Source organism: Rana temporaria, chromosome 4 (genome assembly GCF_905171775.1).
Source record: "Rana temporaria chromosome 4, aRanTem1.1, whole genome shotgun sequence".
In the NCBI taxonomy this organism is placed as follows: Eukaryota; Metazoa; Chordata; class Amphibia; order Anura; family Ranidae; genus Rana; species Rana temporaria.
This window is the reverse complement of record NC_053492.1, coordinates 182,394,637-182,415,167: the sequence shown is the minus strand read 5'-3', so window position 1 is coordinate 182,415,167 and position 20,531 is coordinate 182,394,637. Positions and strand designations below refer to the sequence as shown.

General features: G+C 42.3%; 1 protein-coding gene across 5 annotated transcripts in view; it reads right to left on the bottom strand.

Moving 5' to 3' along the window:
• Nucleotides 1-20,531, bottom strand: part of ATP11B (ATPase phospholipid transporting 11B (putative)) — a 187,072-nt gene that overhangs the window by 103,359 nt on the left and 63,182 nt on the right. For all 5 annotated transcript variants that reach the window (XM_040349442.1, XM_040349439.1, XM_040349438.1 and 2 more), the window contains exons 9-12: nucleotides 20,273-20,337; nucleotides 10,940-11,021; nucleotides 8,369-8,519; nucleotides 5,156-5,353 (exon numbers count right to left, since the gene is read on the bottom strand). In XM_040349442.1, coding sequence (XP_040205376.1) covers nucleotides 5,156-5,353; nucleotides 8,369-8,519; nucleotides 10,940-11,021; nucleotides 20,273-20,337 — 496 coding nt within the window. The remainder of the gene's footprint in view (nucleotides 1-5,155; nucleotides 5,354-8,368; nucleotides 8,520-10,939; nucleotides 11,022-20,272; nucleotides 20,338-20,531) is intronic.

Here is a 20,531-nt window from a genome sequence, read left to right as displayed (position 1 = left end):
GATAAAGGGTGAAGCAGGCGTATTGATTGTAGGCACAATACCAGACAGGAGCAGCGGCTCAGATTTCCCAGAAGCCTCTGGTCTGCCAGGGGATACAACACAAGGGTTTCGACTAGGCTCCTCAGGAGCTACTGACAACATAGGTGTGCCCTTCCCTGTAGTGTTAGCCCCATTCCTCTTTTTTTAAAGACATTGCAAGCCACAAAAAGGGAATACCTGGGTTTAGTAATTTTACCCCAGAAGGGAGACCCTATTAATAGGGCTCACCAAGCCCCTTTGCAACAAGCCTGCTAAGCACTTTAGCTTGCCATCCAACACTTGGTGACTCACGAGACCCAGGTAAGGAGGAATGAAATGCTGAAAGCAAAAGATTTTCCAAACCTGCTCTGTGTCCCACAGCTGTCCCCTGGAAGTGCCGCATGTCAGCTACTCTCAGCTTAAATAAGATGGCTGTGTGCCGCGCACGCAATAAATTTTCATGTGCCAATGAATTTTCGTACGCGAACCATCCACAAGAAAGCAGCCAAGAAAGGTACTTCTTACCCAAAAACACCAACAGTCAGCCCAAAACTCCCCCCTCACGGTTAACACTACACAGGTGTCCAGCCTTAGCTAGATTGTCAGTTTGTTATGCACATGGGGCACCCTACAATAAGTAAAGGAGGGATTTCACTTACCCAGCCAGGTGCAGGGCAACCTTAGAAACTAATAGGTAGATTCAGAAAGAGTTAGGCTGGCTTATCAGTAGATAAGCCGACCCAACTCAGAATCTACGCCGACCTATGTTTAAGCGTATGATTGCAATATTTCGGATGGCCGCTAGGTGGCGCTTCCATTGCGGTCGGCGTAGAATATGTAAATAACAATGTTAAAGTATGGCCACCGTTCCCGCCGCGAGTTTCGAATTTTTTACGTTGTTTGCGTAAGTCGTCCGCGAATCGGGATTTACGTCGTTTACGTCCACGTCAAAATCAATAGGCCCGTGCGGTGTACTTAGCCGCAATGCACACTGGGAAATGTAGGTGCCCGGCGCATGCGCATTAAAAAAAAAAAAAAAAAAAAAAAAAAAAAAATGTAAAAACGTGAGGTCAAGCCCCATTACCATAAAACACGCCCCCCCTCCAACACATTTGAATTCGGCGCCCTTACGCCCGCCTCCTTTAGGCTACGCCGCCGTATATTAGCAGGCAAGTACATTGAGAATCATTTACTTGCCTAGCTAACTTACGGTGGCGTAGCCTAAACAGGCTAAGCTACGCCGCCGCAAGTTTGCACCCATGTACCTGAATCTACCTATAAGAGCCCAATCAAGTAAGGTTCCGTCACTTGGACTGGGTACCCTTTTCATGTTTTATGGTCCATTCCCTTGGACCTGTACCCAATGATGCCCTGCAGGAATACCTTAGCTCTATGGTGTCCAGGATTCCACTACACAGGGACCATCGCTCTGAGGTTGCATTACAGGAAAAACCTTGCCAGAATCCTTTCGTCATCTTTGCGAGGCTTGGGTACCATTTTTCCAAGCATACAAGCCTGTTTCAAATGGATCCGATCGGTCATACCCTTAAATCATTTAAGAACTGTGCTGGGACTCCGAGACCTGGAGCTCAAGAGAACTCAAACATGCCCATCCACCTTGCAGACACTGGTAAAAAACTGAAGTACTTCCTGTATGAGAGGGGTTATATAGAGGATCACTTCCTGTCTAAAGACCTTTGTGTCCATTCATCTGGAGATGGGAATATAACCCAGTAAGGAATAATAGCCTCACTAGTCCCGTGATGTATGATAAAGTGTACCTTTTATGGTGACTATTGGAAGCAGCCTGCCTTATTTCTTGTATGTGCCTCTTGCCGATGCATATGCAAAGGAAACGTTGGCTAAAGTTCTGGACAGTGAAACCCCCTTGTAGGAAGCCTTTATCCACATGGCCCTTTAGGATATTCTTTCAATTGATGAACCATTAGTGATATCCCAAGGTCTACCAAGTGGGGATTATTAGTTTGCATGGTGCACCAGGTTATTAACATGGTCTGTGATTAGGGGTAAAGGACATCAAAATTCTCCACTCAAACACTTGTTATATTGATAATACATAAGGAAACCTAGGTGATGTCTGGGAAGCATGCACATCCTGCAGTGTTTATAATGCAGGTTATAGTGCATTGTATTCTTGTGTATTTTTGATACATTAACATACTTGAGCAAAGTTGGAGTCAAGATCAGATTTATAAATCCCATTGAGGAATTCAAGGAGCATGTTCATATTTTTTTCACTTTGAGAGTTATCTTCTTGAATTGGTTTAATATCTATTGTTCCATTTCTTTTGGGTTACTTTACTATGAGGATTCCTTGTCCCAAACGTTGAAGAAATATATAAAATAAATCACAATTAGGTCTGGATAAATCTATTTACAAAGGTTCCACATTTCTTGTCATGTTACACCAATATTTAGAGTTTCACATGCAAAATGTACCCCACCACCACCACACTGAAGGAGCATGTGCATTGCATCCACGATCCCCTGATTGTGGTTGCGATACTTTGCAGACCCCGATCAAAAAAAATAACAAAACGCACAATCTTATTTCTTTGCAAATGAGGAGGAATTACATTTTTTTTTTCTGCAAAAAGGTAGATTTAGCCATTAATACTTATAATACAATTTTGAAGCAATAATTTTTCCTTCTTTTAATAGCAATGGGATACTTTAGATGGAATGTGTGCAATGTATACAGCAACCACAGTGGTTATTGAACTGATGTGCGTCTGTATACTACTTGGAAATTGACTCATGATTTACCAAAGCACTTCTATAAGTTCACATGATAGAAAATGTGACCATATTATTCAAATTGCTGGGTGAGGTGAACTAGGACCTATAAAAATTGAATTGCCATTTGAATCTGGGGTCTGTCTCTATGCGAGACGTGATCTCAGAGCAAGTGTGAGAGAGGACCTGGTTGATGGAGAGTGTGAGGAGTCTGAAGCATTATGGGTGGAACTGCATATGGGATGTGCGTAGTTCAAAGTTAAGCATTGGAGTTTGTTATAGACCACCCAATGTTAACGAGGAGGTGGAGACTCAGCTCCTTGCACAGATGGAAAGGGCTGCAAGGGCTGGGACGGTGATAATAATGGGGGATTTTAACTACCCAGAAATTGACTGGAGTAATGGCACTGCTGGGACAGTTGTGGGGCAAAAATTTATGAACCCATTACAGGACAATTTTATGGTCCAGTTTATTGAGGCCCCAACTAGGAATGATGCTCTGTTGGACCTGGTAATCTCAAACCATGCAGAGCTTATTACTAATGTTCAGATAAAGGAACACCTGGGTAGCAGTGATCATAACATGATTTCATGTGATGTTAGCTGTAAGCAAGAAATACATATGGGAAAGATAAAAACACTTAACTTCAACAGAGCAAATTTTCCAAGGATGAGAGCTACTCCCTAGGACTCAGACTGGGAGGGAATATAGACATTGATAAACACAGAACAGAAATGGGAATTCTTCAAAGACTGTTTGGGACCTCACTGCAAAATATATTCCCATGGGCAATAAGTTTAAAAGGCTAAAAATAAAACCCATGTGGCTCACGGTCAAAGTTAAAAAAGCTATAAACAATAAGAAAAGAGCTTTTAAAAAATATAAAAATGAAGGAACACTAATGCCGTTTAAATGTTACAAAGAATATAATGGAATATGTAAAAAGGAAATCAAGGATGCAAAAATTCTAAACGAGCGACAGATTGCAAAGGACAAACACCAAAAAATTGTTCAAATATATTAATAGTAAAAAGGTCTGGTCTGAGCATGTAGGCCCTTTACAAAATAATCTAGAGTAGTGACTTGGGACAAAGAGAAGGCCAATTTATTAAATACTTTATTCAGCTCTGTGTATACAAAAGAGCATGGGGGAGCTCATGTCCATGGGGTTGGTATTGACACAGCCCCAAATGATCCACAATGGCTCAAAAGTGATATGGTCCAGAAATATTAAGACAGAATAAAGGTGGATAAAGCACCTGGACCATATGGCATACACCCACGGATCCTAAAAGAATTGAGCTCTGTAATTTCCAAGCCATTGTATCTGATTTTTAGGGACTCATCAATGATGGGAATAGTATTACTGGATTGGCGCAGGGTAAATGTGGTGCCTATATTTAAAAAGGGAACAAAGTTTTTACCAAGTAACTATAAACCTGTTCAAATCATTAGTAAGACTTCCATTTGGAATATGCAGTTCAGTTTTGTGCACCAGTTCTCAAAAAGGATATCGGGGAACTGGAGAAAGTGCCGAGAAGGGCAACCAAACTGATAAGAGGCATGGAGGAACTCAGCTATGTGGAAAGATTAGAGGAACTGAATTTATTCACTCGAGAAGGAGAATTAGGGGGGATATGATCAACATGTACAAATATATAAGGGGTCCATATAGTGAACTTGATGTTGAGTTATTCACTTTACGGTCAACACCGAGGACAAAGGGGCACTCTTTACGCCTAGAGGAAAAGAGATTTCATCTCCAAAAACGGAAAGGTTTCTTCACAGTAAGAGCTGTGGAAATGTGGAATAGACTACCTCCAGAGGTGGTTCTGGCCAGCTCAGTAGATTGCTTTAAGGCCTGGATACTTTCCTAAATGTACATAATATAACTTGGTACTAAAATGTATAGGTAAACTTGATCCAGGGAAAATCTGATTGCCTCTTGGGGGATAAGGAAGGATTTTTTCCCCTGCTGTAGCAAACTGGAGCATGCTCTGCTGTTTGTTTGTTTTTGTTGCCTTCCTCTGGATCAACTGTGGGTATAGAATTGGGTATATGGGATATTTTTTTTTTTTTTTTATGGTTGAACTGGATGGACTTGTGTCTTTTTTCAACCTGACTAACTATGTGGACTGGGGCATACAGGCATCCTAAGCTATATAGTTCTTATTTTAATGGCAGGTCCAAATTTTGGGAAGTTAGTGTGGAAAATGTGTGTCTAAAAAGGGATAAATATAAAGCAATCTGTTCTTACCCCAATTGTGCCTATAAAGCCTGTCACTTTTGATAGGTATAAAGAAAGTGATGTTTAATCAACTATGGAGACACTTCTGTCTACATTGCATATGGTTTTTCATTTACAAACTGCCACATTACCTGTCCCAGCTCTTCATTCAGGTCAGAAGTGTTCACCTGAGCTCTTTGATTACTTTCTTCATGGTAAAGATCAAGGTCCCAACCAATGAAAAAGGAACCAAGGAATTTCTGCATCTCCACCGTTACATACAGTGAAATCGGGATGATAAAATTGTAAAGAACCAGGAATGCCAGGAAATCAGAAATAAATCTTAATATCTGGTGAAAAAAAAAAATGAAATCTGTATTAGTGCAATATAGCAAAACAAATGTTTTTTTATTTTACAGACACCAAAAGCAAACTAGATTAAATAAAATGTAAATGGACCATCTTCGCAAGAGGCAAGGCCATTAAAATGAAAGATATTCATGTTTTTAGATATACACTAGCAGAGATGTATTTTTAGCCACAGTCTAAAAAAAAAAAAAAAAACATTTTCCTACTAAAGTCAGCCATATATGGATCGAAATTCAGCCAGCTCAGACAGGACAAAATTTATTTTTCATGTATGGCAGGCTGGTTGTACAGAATTAAATTGGTGGATCAACTTCTGAATAACTATACTGTCTGAATTTTCCAGACCCATTAGTGGCACCGGCTATAGCTGGCAGTACCGATTCGTGTATTCTGATTAGAGCTGCACGATTAATCGCGGAGAGAATCGCAATCTCGATTCTCCCCCGCCCGCGATCTCCCCGCGGGATGACCCGCGATTCTTCTGTTTCATGGCCGGTTCCACGTAACCAGCGTGGAACGCAAATGGCGCCGATATCGGAACAGACGTCAGCAGCCTGCGCCGCTGGATGGATGCCTGGGCTTCTCTTGCAGATCTGTACAACTGTTGTGTGTATCCATGCGCCACCCAGTGGTTGCCGGCGGTACCGATTCTGATGTATTAATCTTTCTCACAGTTTTGTACAACTGTGTGTATCCATGCGCCACCCAATGGTTGCTGGCGGTACTGCTTCTGATGTATTAAAGAGAGACCAGTGATATGTCTTTAATGTTAAAGACCATAGAACTCCTATGAAAAAAGCAGAATTAAAGTTTTATTCTGCTTTTTTCATAGGAGTTATATGGTCTTTAACATTATAGACACATCACTGGTCTGTTTTTTATATATTCATATTTTCAGATAAATCACAGGTTTATTTATTTATTGGGTGGGGGGGGGGGGGGGGGGTTCTGGCATTCAGTTTTTGAGAATCGTGAGAGAATCGTGATCTTTAGTCTAAGCAAAAGAATCGTAATTCTCATTTTGACCAGAATCGTGCAGCTCTAATTCTGATGGCTGGGAACTCTCTGCTGTCAGAATATAACTCAGGGGGAAGCATTCCCCCATCCATATCAAAATGTGTGGCTGGGGGAATCGGGTCCGTTAAAAAAAACACAACTATGGGCTTGCCTTACAAAAAAAAAAAACTTGTCCTATGCATCTTTGCATTATAATCCTCTTTAAAAGACACTGTGTGGTAGGGAGAGTCCTGGACAGCGGAGACTCTCGTGCAACATTGCTGGATTGAAATGGAGCTCAGGTAAGTATTAGGGGGGCTGCTGCACATACAATGCATTAAGATAAAAAGAAAACCTTCGGACTTTAGAACCACTTTAAGACAGCTCTAATGGACCAACATAGGTATTATTATTATTTTATTAATATTATTTTATTGTCTAGGGTCTCTGTTAAAAATAATTATATATATATATATATATATATATATATATATATATATATATATATATATATATATTAAATGTTTATGTGTTCAAAGCAATTTTCTATAAAAAAATAATGATTTTAACTTTGTAAGAAACAAGTGTCAGAAAAAGGTTTAGACTTTAACCACTTCCCACCTTGCAGCCGACTATATATGGCTGCAAGGTGGCTCTGATCTGCCGGTAGGCCGTCTATATACGGCCTCTGGCTGCGCGCCACTGGGGGCACACAGGTGCCGATGCGCGTGCCTGGCGGCCGCGATGTCCGCCAGGCACCCGCGATCGGCAGTCACAGAGCCAGGGACGTGGAGCTCTGTGTGTAAACACAGAGCTCCATGTCCTGTCAGGGAGAGGAGACAGATGGTGTGTCCCTTGTACATAGGGACAACCATCGGTCACTTCCCCCAGTCAGTCCCCCTCCCCCTACAGTAAGGATCACTCCCAGGGTACATATTTAACCCCTTGATGCCCCCTAGTGTTAACCCCTTCCCTGCCAGTCACATTTATACAGTAACCAGTGCATTTTTATAGCACTGTTCGCTGTAAAATGCGAATGGTCCCAAAAATGTGTCAAAAGTGTCCGCCGTAATATTGCAGTCGTGACAAAAATTTGCAGATTGCCGCCAATACTAATAAAAAAAAAAAAAAAAAAAAAAAAAAAAAAAAAATAATAGTACTAATTCTATCCCCTATTTTGTAGGCGTTATAAAGTTTGCGCAAACCAATCACTATACGCTTATTGTGATTTTTTTTTTTAACCAAAAATATGTAGAATACGTATCAGACTAAACTGAAAAAAAATATATATATTTTTTAAAAATGGGATATTTATTACAGCAAAAACTAAAAACCGCACAGGTGATCAAATACCACAAAAAGAAAGCTCTATTTGTAGGGGAAAAAAGGACGTCAATTTTGTTTGGGAGCCACGTCGCACGGCCGCGCAATTGTCATTCAAAGCGTGACAGTGCCGAATGCTGAAATTTCGCCTGGGCAGGAAGGGGGTATATGTGCCCAGTAAGCCAGTGGTAAACTTCCCTCATGTCAGACAGAACTTCATTCCTTTGATCCAAGAAGGAAAAGTTGCAATGTTTATAGTTCTCTACCAGTGCTGACAATGTTTTGAAAAACTTGACAGACTGAAAAACTTTGACAGTGAGCAGAGAACCATCTACACTTTTTACATGAATGAATAAGGAAATTCTGCATAGAGATCATGAGGAAGGGTTGAATCGAGATAAAAAAAAAAAAAATCTTACCACACACATACATCCAAATCAAGATGATTAGGGCTAATTATTTTGTGGGCACTTACAGCGAGTTAAGAATAAGGTAGCCTAAACATGTAGCACTACATTTTTTTCTAAGAAAAGCCATAACATTTTCACAGAGCAGACGCAAGCACCCCACTGCTCAGCGTGCATTGTATTATACTCTGCACGTGTACATTAAGTGGCATGCAATCTTGCTAGATATTTTTAGCAATCATTTACACAAGAAATTACATTTGTACAAACCTTACTGCTATTCCTGTCGTGTTCAGTTTTTTGGTTGTACCATGGCTCATCCCATTTTTCTTCAGCTTGCCAGGCGTACTTCAAGATTGTGCTTAGAATAGCCTCAAACAGCAGGATTATCAAATATACCAGCAAGAAAGTGTTCATGGACCTAAACATTGATCAACAGATAAGAATACTGGAAGAAAATATATTTGCAAAAAAGGGTTCTTTTTGACCAAACCACACTAATTAGGTAATAAAAGCTTTACCAATCTTTTCTACAACCCCAATTCCCAAAAAGTTGGGGCGCTTTGTTAAAATCTACATAAAAACAGAATCCAATTATTTGCAAATCTCATAAACCCATATTTTATTCACAATAGGAAATAGAAAACATATTGAATGTTTAAATTGAGAAACTACCATTTAAAAAAAATAAAATAAGGCAATTTAAAAAAATGGCTGCAACAAGTCTCAAAAAATTTGGGACTGGGCCATCATTACCACGGTGTAGCATCCCCTCTTTTTTTTAAAAACACCACTCTGTAAATGTCTGGGAACTGAAGAGACCAGTTGCTGCCGTTTTGAGAGAGGAATGTTGTCCCAATCTTGCCGCCTGACATAGGATTTGAACTGCTCAACAGTTGTGGGTCTTCTTTGTCGTATTGTTCGTTTTAAGATATTTTCAATTGGTGAAAATTCTGGACCGCCGGCAGGCCTATTAACCACCTGGACTTCTACTAAGAAGTCATGCTGTTGTCATAGATGCCGTATGCGGTTTAGCATTGTTCTGCTGAAATTTTCAAGGCCTTCCCTGAAAAATACGTTTTCTAGCTGGGAGCATATCCTGCTCTAAAACCTGGATATATCTTTCAGCATTGATGGTGCCTTTGCAGATGTGCAAGCTGCCAACTTCATACGTTAATGTCACATACCATCAGAGATGCAGGCTTTTGAATTGAGCACTCATGAGCCGGATGATCTCTTGCCTCTTTAGTCTGGAGGACATGGTGCCCATGTTTGACATAAATAATGTAAAATTTTAATACGTCTGACCAGTTTTCCCACTTTGGCTTCTCGTTTGCATGATGGAGCTTTACCTTGCATTTTTGGATGGCACAGCAAACTATTTAACAAAGAGTGTTTTTTGGAAGCCCATGTAGTGAAGTCAATGACAGACATGCCCGTTTTTAATGCAGTGGTTTCTGCCTGAGGGCCTGAAGATCACAGGCATCTAATACTGGGTTTCAGCCTTGTCCAGGTTCTCAAAATCTTCTCAGGATATTATGTACTGTAGATGATATATTTAAAGTCTTTGCAATTTTACATTGAGGAACATTATTCTAAAATTGTTCAACAATTTTCAGATGCAGCTTTTCACAGATTGGCGAACTTCTGCGACACTCTGACTCCCCAAGATGCCCTTTTTATACCCAATCATGTTACAGACGTATTGCCAAATAACCTCAGTTTCAAAATGTTCTTTCAGCTTTTCCTCTTTAGTACCACCTACTTTGCCAGCTTTTTGTTGCCCTGTCCCAAATTGCTTGAGACAGGTTGCTGCCATCAATTTCAAAATTACTTTTTTTTTTCTTACAATTGTAAATTTCTCAGGTTTAAACATTTGATATGTTTTTTTTTTTTTTCCATAACATTTGATATGTTTTCTATTGTGAATTAAACATTGGTTTATGAGATCTGCAGATCATTGCATTCTATCATGTAGATTTTACACAGCGTCACAACTTTTCCAGAATTGGGGTTGTAAATATCTTGTGCTTTTATTAACAACTGAACTTTGATTTTTCAGCAAAATCAAAAAAAAGTATTTCTTTGCCATTACTGATCTAGTCTAGCATCTACGCAGTTTTAATAAGACTGGGGCCAGAAAATGCAGGTACAAACATATGTGAAATGAGGCATATCAATATGGTCAGTAAAAATAGGAAGGTGATTTTTAAATATATGTGATCTCATAACAGAGAAATTCATATTGCACATCATGCAGTGTTCAGATGTCAAAGATTCCAAACACAGTCAAAGCTACAACAGAACGGTTTAAAATCAAGAACCTTTAAATCTTCAAATGGCTGAGTCAAACATGAAATCTAATTTTATTAGGGAATCTTTAGCCACACCAAACTGAGAAAAATTCCACAATTTATATGCTCCAACTCAAGAGTGATAATTGCAGTGAAAGGTGATCACTAGCATGCCTCTGTCCTAGGGTAACAACGGCTAATTATAATGTATTCTATGGAGATGCAGCCTTGCCCCTGAAGGACAAGAGTACAGCCCCCCGGCCCCCCTCATCCTTTCAATACATATGGCAAAGGTATCCTTTAGCCTTTAGAAAATAAACGGGAAAGCTGATGACATTGTTTGACATAAACAAATCTAAACATTCTGGATTTAGGCAGGATTAACTGGTATGGTTTTGAACTTGCACAAAACCAGTAACACAATTCACTATCCACTGGCCAGGCCTCAGCAGGGTCAGGTGGGGATACGGAAGTCACACCAATCACTATGCAAAGATATACTTTCAGAGAGATGGTATTTTTAGACTTTTAAATGAAGATACATTACTTCTCCACAGCAGAACGCTTCTGTGATTTACTCTTATAATTTAATGCCATTTTTGCCTCCATTCCAGTGTATACAGCCACTCCTACAAGACAAATGCATAAGAAAGATCATTAGGAATCACATACCATATGTAGCAGGAATCAGCACAACCTATAAAGCCATTTGTAAAACCCTAATGCCTTGTACACACAATCGCGATTTACGACAAGAAAACTATGGGGGTTTTTTTCAGCAGGAAATTTGTCTTGCATACATACACACGGTCACACTAATCTTGGACGAAATTCCGACCGTCAAGAACGTGGTGACGTACAACACGTACGACGAGCCGAGATCAATGAAGTTCAATAGGTAGTTCGGCTCTTCTGCTCGATTCTGAGCACGTTTTTTTTGCATCGTAATTGCATACAGACGATCGCGATTTCCGATAGGAATTTTTCCTGTTACGAAAATTGAGATCCTTATCTCAATCTTTTCTTGGCAGGAATTCTCACGGATGTATGCGATGGAGCATACACGGTCAGAATTCGCGACAAAAAGCTCACATTGCACTTTTCTCTTCGGGAATCGCGATCGTGTGTACGAGGCATTACAGTTTAGTGGCAAGCACAGCCACAAACATAGAACAATTAAAGCCTGGTTCAAAGCAGCATTCAGTTTAAAAATCGATAGATGCAACTAATAGAAAAAACAATGTTTACCTTAACCACTTGACCTCCAGAAGATTTACCCCCCTTCATAACCAGGCCACTTTTTGTGATGTGTTACTTTAACCACTTAAGAACCAGGCCTATTTTTTTCTCTCTCTTTATCACGAGGAGATTTTGAGGTAAAAGGGGATATTTTTCTGTCCCCCTAAAATAGTAACACTTAGGCCCCATACACACGGGAGGATTTATCCGCGGATACGGTCCAGCGGACCGTTTCCGCGGATAAATCCTCTCGAGGATTTCAGCAGATTTTAATGCGATGGAGTGTACTCCCCATCGCATTGAAATCCGCGCCGAAATCCTCTGGCGATGACGTGACGCGCCGTCGCCGCGATTATGACACGGCGACGTGCGCGACGCTGTCATACAAGGAATTCCACGCATGCGTCGAATCATTGCGACGCATGCGGGGGATCCCTTCGGACGGATGGATTCGGTGAGTCTATACAGACCAGCGGATCCATCCGTTGGGATGGACTCCAGCAGATGGATATGTTCTGCATGTCAGCGAATATTCGATCTGCTGGAATCCATCCCAGGGGAGATATATCCGCGGAAACAGATCCGCTGGCGTGTACACACCATAGGATCTATCCGCTGAAACCCATTTGCTGGGATTTATCTGCGGATGGATTCTATGGTGTGTACAGGGCCTTAGAGTCACAGGAAATATTAAAAGATAGAATATGGGGTAAATGCGCACGGAGCACTTTAAATGCCCTTTTTTTTTTCTTCTTCACTTCCTCTCTCCCCGGGGGGGGGGGGGGGGGGGGGGGGGTGGGGGTCAGAGGATAAAGTAAGGGAGGGGTAACCACATGAGATAAAAGGAAAGGAAATAGAGATGAAGGATCAGGAGGTGTAGGATAGACCCAGGATGTTAATGTCGTTATTGTTGTTATTTCTGTATATGTAATGTTTGTATTTTAAATGTGATCCTCGTTTGTATATGCAAATGTAATGTATATTTGTGTTTCTTAAAAAACTTTGAATAAAAACAAATGAAAATAAAGAACCAGGCCTATTTTTCGTTAGAGCCCCCAAACATTTTTTTTTCCTAAGGCTGCATTCACACCTGAGCGTAGGGCGTTCGGTCGTTTTTTCGGGCGTTTTTTTTTCGCGCGTATTCATGCTTATTTGCGCGTTTGCATACAGCGTCGTGCGACGTTTTTGTACTTCGGCGTTTCTTATTTTAGCCAATAGGAAAAATTATCATCTTTTCATCACTTGTTGCTATGTTGGTAGATTTTTTTTAATCTTCTGCATGGGCGACAAGTTCTATTGATTAAAACGACGAAACGCCCATAGCAAACGCCCGTTGTCGCGCGATACGCTCAATACGCGCGTTTCCCATTACTTTCTATGGGGAAAAAAAAACGCTCAAACGCCGCTGTCGCGCGATTCGCGCGACAAAAAAAGGTCCGGGACTTGTTTGAGCTTCGCGCGACAGGCGTTTGGGCGTTAAGGTGTGAACAGTCACCATAGGGAATAATGTTAATTCTCCCCTCTGGCGTTTGTGAGCAGTGCGCTTCAGGCGTAAAAACGCCTAGGTGTGAATGGGGCCTTAGACCTAAAATGACGGTCGTTGCAATACTTTCACACCGTATTTGCGCAGTGGTCTTACAAGCACACTTTTTTTGGGGGGGGGGGAAATACACTTTTTTGAAAATAAGACAACAGTAAAAGTAGCGAATTTTTTTTTTATATTATGAAGGATGATGTTATGCTGAGTAAATTTATACCCAACATGTCACGATTCAAAATTGTGCCCGCTTGAGGAATGGCGACAAAAAAGATTAAGAATCTTCTTAGGCGACGTTAAAAAATATTCTACAGGTTGTATGTTTTTTTTCTTTAACCACTTCCCGACCGCCGCATGTATATGTACGTCCACAGAATGGCACGTACAGGCAAATGGGCGTACATGTACGTCCTTGCCTTCTAGCGGGTGGGGGGTCCGATCGGGACCCCCCCCCCCGCTACATGCGGCGGTCGGATTCCCGCGGGGAGCGATCCAGGACGACGGCGTGGCTATTCGTTTATAGCCGCTCCGTTGCGATCGCTCCCCGGAGCTGAAGAACGGGGAGAGCCGTATGTAAAAACACGGCTTCCCCGTGCTTCACTATGGCGCTGCATCGATCGAGTGACCCCTTATATAGGGAGACTCGATCGATGACGTCAGTCCTACAGCCACACCCCCCTACCGTTGTAAACACACACTAAGTGAACACTAACTCCTACAGCGCCCCCTGTGGTTAACTCCCAAACTGCAACTGTCATTTTCACAATAAACAATGCAATTTAAATGCATTTTTTGCTGTGAAAATGACAATGGTCCCAAAAATGTGTCAAAATTGTCCGAAGTGTCCGCCATAATGTCGCGGTCACGAAAAAAAAAAAAACGCTGATCGCCGCCATTAGTAGTAAAAAAAAAAAAAAATTATAAAAATGCAATAAAACTATCCCCTATTTTGTAAACACTATAAATTTTGCGCAAAATAATCGATAAACACCTATTGCGATTTTTTTTTACCAAAAATAGGTAGAAGAGTACGTATCGGCCTAAACTGAGGGAGAAAAAAAAATTTATATATGTTTTTGGGGGATATTTATTATAGCAAAAAGTAAAAAATATTGAATATTTTTTCAAAAATGTCGCTCTATTTTTGTTTATAGCGCAAAAAATAAAAACCGCAGAGGTGATCAAATACCACCAAAAGAAAGCTCTATTTGTGGGGGAAAAATTACGCCAATTTTGTTTGGGAGCCACGTCGCACGACCGCGCAATTGTCTGTTAAAGCGAAGCAGTGCCGAATCGCAAAACCTGGCCTGGGCATTTAGCTGCCTAAAGGTCCGGGGCTTAAGTGGTTAAAACATATACACATATATATATATATATATACACACACACACACACATATATTATATATTTATTTATATTAAAATGTGTCACTTTTATTCCAATTATAAGTAATGTAAACATCCCTTGTAATAAATATAAAAAAAAAAAAAAAAAAAAAAAAAAAAAAAAAGGTATTTCCAGAAACCTTCCAGGACAGCTACTTGAGATATTGGCTCTGCTCTCTACAGGAAACACAAATGAACAGATACAATTTAAAAGGCCCCTCCCTTTACTCTGACCCTCAATTGTTTAGACGATCAAGTAAACCTCCACTAAAAGTGCACTCGGCAGAGGAAAAAAATAGAAACATAAAAAAACACCACCACCAGGTGAACAAGGTCGAAGAGGGAAAAGAAGAATAGGGTGGGAATATAGATGCTGTCCTGGAAGGTTCCTGGAAATACCATTACCAGTAAGTCTAACTGGGGTTTTTCCCCCTCACCTTCCAGGACAGCTACTTGAGAGGATAAGCAAGATTCTATACCTTAGGGAGGGACAACAGCCTGAAGCACTTTCCTACCAAAGGAGAGGTCCTGGTTTGGAAAGCATCTGAACTTTATGTTTTACAAATGCATGAGGGGAGGACCAGACGGCAGCTTTAGAAATGTGTTCCCATGATGCCCCCACTCTTTCTGCCCATGACGTGGCCATGGATCTCGTTGAATGAGCCCTAAAATTCTAGAAGGAGAGATGCGACCTGACGCTTTGTATGCTTCACAAATAGCTTTCCTAATTCACCTAGCAATAGAGCTTTTAGACGCTTTGGACCTTTTTGGGACCACTGAATAACACCAACAGCTGGGAGGAACTCCTAAAACCACAGGTTTTTCTCTAAGTAAAGCAGAAGACATCTCTTTACGTCTAAAAGACTACATTTTTTCTCCTCCGCATTCTTGGGAGAGGTACAGAAACTAGGCAGGACTACCTCCTGGGACCTATGAAAGTTTGAAGATACGTTGGGCAAATAGAAAAAAATCAGGCCTAATCACTACCCTTGTCCTCTAGAATCCTCAGGAAGGGGTCTTTACAGGAAAGGGACTGCAGATCAGAAATCCTTCTCCCTGACATAATAGCCAAAAGGAAGGAAATCTTCAAGGACATTTATTTCAGGGAAGCCTCATGCAATGGCTCAAAAGGAGCCCTTCATAGAGAATTTAACACCAATGACAGATCCCAAGGAGGCACATGTTAGATGACCTTGGGAGCATGTCTAGATCCGGCTGAAAGGAGCCTCCTGACTAAAGGATCTTTCGCTAGTTTCTTGTCTGAAAACAAAGACAGGGCCGTAAGATGAACCCTAAGGGTGCTGACAGATGGTCCTTTCTCTACTTCCTTGTGCAAAAAGTCCAATATACAGGGAGTGGAAAAAGAATCCAAACCGGATTTCCTTTGCCAGGAAATAGTTTTCCAAACTTTCCCAGATTTTCCTTGTGACCAACTTGCGGCTGTCCAGGATCTCTTGAATAACCTTCTCTGAACACCCTCTCAACTGTAAGATGCGCCGCTCAGCCTCCAGGCCGTCAAATGGAAGGTCTGAGGATTTGGGATGCAACACTGATCCTTGATGAAGTAGATCCTTCCAATCTGGTAGGGGCCGGGGAAGATCCACCAGAGAGGAAAACCAACTCCTCCTGGGCCACCAGGGAGCAATCAGAACCACTTCTGCCCAATCCTGAATAATTTTCCGAACTACCAGAGGTAAGAGGGGAAAAGGAGGGAAGGCGTAGGCCAGAGCAAAATTTCACAGGAAGGAGAGAGCATCTGTCCACAAGGACCCTGTCTCTCTCTCCAGTGAGAAGAACACTGGTAGTTTTCTGTTGAGACTGGAGGCAAAAAGATCCACTGCAGGAAGACCCCAACTTGGCACAATCTCCCGGAACGTGCCTTGATGCAGCTCCCAACAGCTGGAACTGACACTCACTCTGCTCGGATAGTCCGCCAGCGTATTCTCTGATCCCCTGATCGAAGTGACATTGATCTCTGCCCAGGACAGAATCTGCTGTGTTAGCGTTAGAAGTGACTCCGAACAAGTGCCCCATTGCTTGTTCAGGTACGCCACTGTTGTGGCATTGTCTGAGAAAACTAATAGGTCTCTTGAATAGACCCTCTCTTGCAGAGCCAAGAGAGCTTTCCCCACAGCTAGTAGTTCCCTGAAATTTGAGGAGCGGCCTGCCTCCTCTGGCAACCAGGCTCCCTGGGCCTGCCAGGCATGAGAGTGCGCACCCCAGCCCCACAGGCTGGCGTCTGTAGTAACTTTTACTGGAGCATGTTGCGCCCAGTTCTTCCCTCCCTGCAGGTGTTCCCGCTGCTCCCACCCGGAGAGATTGAGAAAATCCTCCCTTGGCAGCTGCACCAGCTGATCTAGAGAACCCTTCCTGTGATCCCAATGGAGTAAGAGAAACACCTGAAGGGGTCTGGAGTGTAATTGGGCCTAGGGCACCCCTGGGATGGCTGCAGTCAATAACCATAATAACTGCATGATATGCTAAAGAGAGGTCTGTGGGAGCAATTTGAAGGCCTGCACAGACAGAAGTTTCAAAATTTTCTCCTCTGGAAGAAACCTCTTTTGGGCAACAGAGTATTAGATAACCCAGGAAAAGTATGCACTGGGAGGGCACCAGACAAGACTTCTGTTGGTTGACTTTCCACCCTAGTTTCTGAAAGCCCTGCAAAACCAACTGCAGATCCTGGATAAGGGACTCTGTGTCGGGGAAAGATCAGAAAATCATCCAGATATGGGACGATCGATATACCTTGCATCCGAAAAAAGGCCATGACTTCGGCCTTGATTTTTTTTTTTATTCTGGGTGCTGCCGAGAGACCGAAAGGAAGGGCAATGAACTGCCAATGACTTGGCCCGTTGTCCATGAGAAACGCAAATCTGAGGAACCTTCGGTGGCTTTGGCAGATTGGAACATGAAGATAAGCGTCCTGAAGATCCAGGGTTACCATGAATACCTCTGGCCACAAAAGGTAGACGTCTGTAGAGAATAAATATGTTCAGGAAGTTTACATTTATGATCATACGAAAGCCGACAGAGGCCTTTGAACCAGAAAGACATGGAATAAAATCCCCGGAATTTTTGATTTTTCCGGACAGGAGATATAACCCCCTCCGTTTCCCACACAGAAATTAGATTCAACATGGCTTGCCGTCTCTCTTGGTCTTTCGGCAGATGGGCAAGAAAAAATCTCTGAGGGGGGGGAGGGGGGAGACTCTTGAATTCCAACCTGTAACCCCTTTCTAATGTCTGAAGAATAAAGGAATTGTCGGAAGTCTCTGCCCATTCTTTGACGAAATTGGACAACCTCCCCCCTACCCCTATTCTGGCGTCACTAGGGATTCTTGGAAGGGGCTGAAGGAGCAAAGAGAATCCTCCTTTTTTGCTTATCTTTGTTAAAAGACCACTTTTTCTTTGCCTGTTGGTTTTAAAATTAACCTCGTTTTGGAAACCACGAAAAGGCTTCTTATTCTGTGGCTTATTATTTTGAGAAGAAGGGAACAGTTTACTGTTCTCAGAGCAACGAGCTAGGACCTCCACCAAGGAGGAACCGAATAAGAGCTTGCCTTCAAAGGGAATGCCGCAGCGTTTGTTTTTGGAGGTAAGGTCACCCTCCCAATATTTAAGCCAGAAGACCTAGCTGCAGATTTCACGAAAACTGCAGCTGCATCAGCCAAGGTGGCAAATAGTGGGAGAGACTCCCTAATCTCCTCTTTGGGGGGTGTCGGATGAAAGAAGATGTCCAGACGCTGAACCCATACGTCCAAATTCCTAGCCACAAAGATGGATGCTACAGCTGGACCCAAGGAGAAAGCTGAAGCATCCCAGGCCTTACACAGCAAGGAATCATAGGGGCATTCCTCGAAAGTTTCCTCGAACTCAGACTGAAAAGGAAATCTTCTCTTGTGCCCTTTAGACTGGAATAACCTCCTCTCAGGTTCCTTCTACGCTGAAAGAATCATATCCTTAAGTGACTGGTGCACTGGAAAAGTTCTCGATTTCCGCCCCTGTAGACCCCTATACATTTTATCCTGTAAAGATTGGGTTTGCCGTGGCATCTCAATCTGCTCTAAGGTATATATTGACTTTAAAAAATCGTCAATAACTTCCGCTGGAAAAAGATACTTCGAGCTACCCGCCTTTTCCTCTGATGCGGAATCCAGCTTCTTCCAGATCAGAAGTATAGTGTGAATTAATGGTCTCGGACACTAACAGAGGAAGGTCCCAGCCCTGCTATTCTGTCATTAAAGGACCGGAAGGAGGCTACAACCTCCTTCATAGAAGACATTAACTCTTTTAAAGAGGCAGTCTCTGATCTAGCTCTGGATGGAATAGAATTCTCACAGAAGTTTTTTATAACTATCAGAAAGCCTAGCCCTACAGTTTCCACATTTCTTCTTCACTGGGTTGTCCTAGAAAAAAAAAAAAAAAGCAGAAACAAGAACCATAAACAAAGAAGGTCCATACAAAAAAAGGTCCCCTGCTGTAGAACCACAGACAAGGGCTTACCTTGGAAGCAGTATGGGACTCGGAGGCTGCCGCTGATTCAATCCGAGTGGGTGCTCCATCCTCAGACCTGTCCTCAAGCTCCATAAGGTGAGTGGAGATCAGCCGGAGAGCTAGGCTGCTGTCGTCCTGCTAAAATGTGCCTGTCCGGCGTTTCAGCAGACGTTTCCCCCAGGCAGCAGTGTATCACGCCATGTTCCTTACATACACGGCACCTTGAAGTGCATCACGTGACTTCTGGTTCCGGCGCCATCTTGCCAAGTCACCGGAAGTCCTCTGGCGCCACTTTGGTACACCTTGGCGAAGCACGAGGAGGACAAGGTTTCCTCACAGGCAGAGCTGGGGGGAAAAAACTGAAGGAAGTTGCCACCACTTTCACCACCAGGTAAGTACCTCCAAATAGGGAACCCTTCTGGACAGAAAGTACAGGTACTAAACACCCAGCACTTGGCCACAACCAGTACTGAATGATGCCAGAGAGGGGGGGGGGGGGTCCACCAACCACAGTTACCAGAACCAAGAAAAACAAAAAACGTGTTAGTGATCCTGGAGGGTCTGGAAACACAAAACAACTGAGGGTCAGGGGGAAAGGGAGGGAGCTTTTAAATTGTATCCGATTTGTGTTTCCTGTAGAGGGCAGAGCCAATCATCTCTCAAGTAGCTGTCCTGGAAGGAGAGGGGGGAAAGTGGGTTTATAGCTTTGTCTTTGCTTCTAATTTAATCTCCCCTCGCCAGCTCCACATACGCCTGTCCTTTTCACTTCAACGTCTGTTGCACGTTTGGGGGCAGTAGAAGCTGTCAGGAGTCACCCAAGTCATAGCTTATACATGGTTATTAACTCTCCCCATACGAGTGCTGGTGCTTGGTGACTGGTTCAGTGCCATTACATGGAGTCACATGCTCTTTCATATCTGGAAGTACTGCTCCCGCTGGCTGAAGAGTAATGGTATGCACAGCTGGGGAGGGTTCTATAACAGCAAACTTGTTGCTCTGCCCCACATGGCACACAAAATATCCTTAATGGCACAGTTTCAATGCGGCCGTTAAAAAGAAAAAAATTAGTTTTTAGTAATTTAATGATCTAGAAGGAAACGCTACCAAATGGTGACTCTTGAAGGACAGACAAGGCAAAAACATCCACACACACAAAAAGGAGCAGTAAACTACTAAAAAAGAGAAAGTAAAAAATATATATATAAAAAATTAGAAAATGTACCAAAAATTTCTTTTGTATTTTTCAACCTTGCTCCTCGAAGTAAAAGGTTTTCTGGTCCAAGAGGTCTGAGGAAAGAAAAGGGAATAATAAAGTTTTGCAGAACAGTCAAAACAATTACTGCAATTTTTTTACTGCAATTCAAGAATGCAGAATCCTAAAACGTTTCTTCTTCTAGCCAGAGGTGTAGCTTGAAGCTTGTGGGCCCTAATGCAAAGTTGACCAGGGGCCCTCTTCACTGCCACCGCATGTCAAGATACTC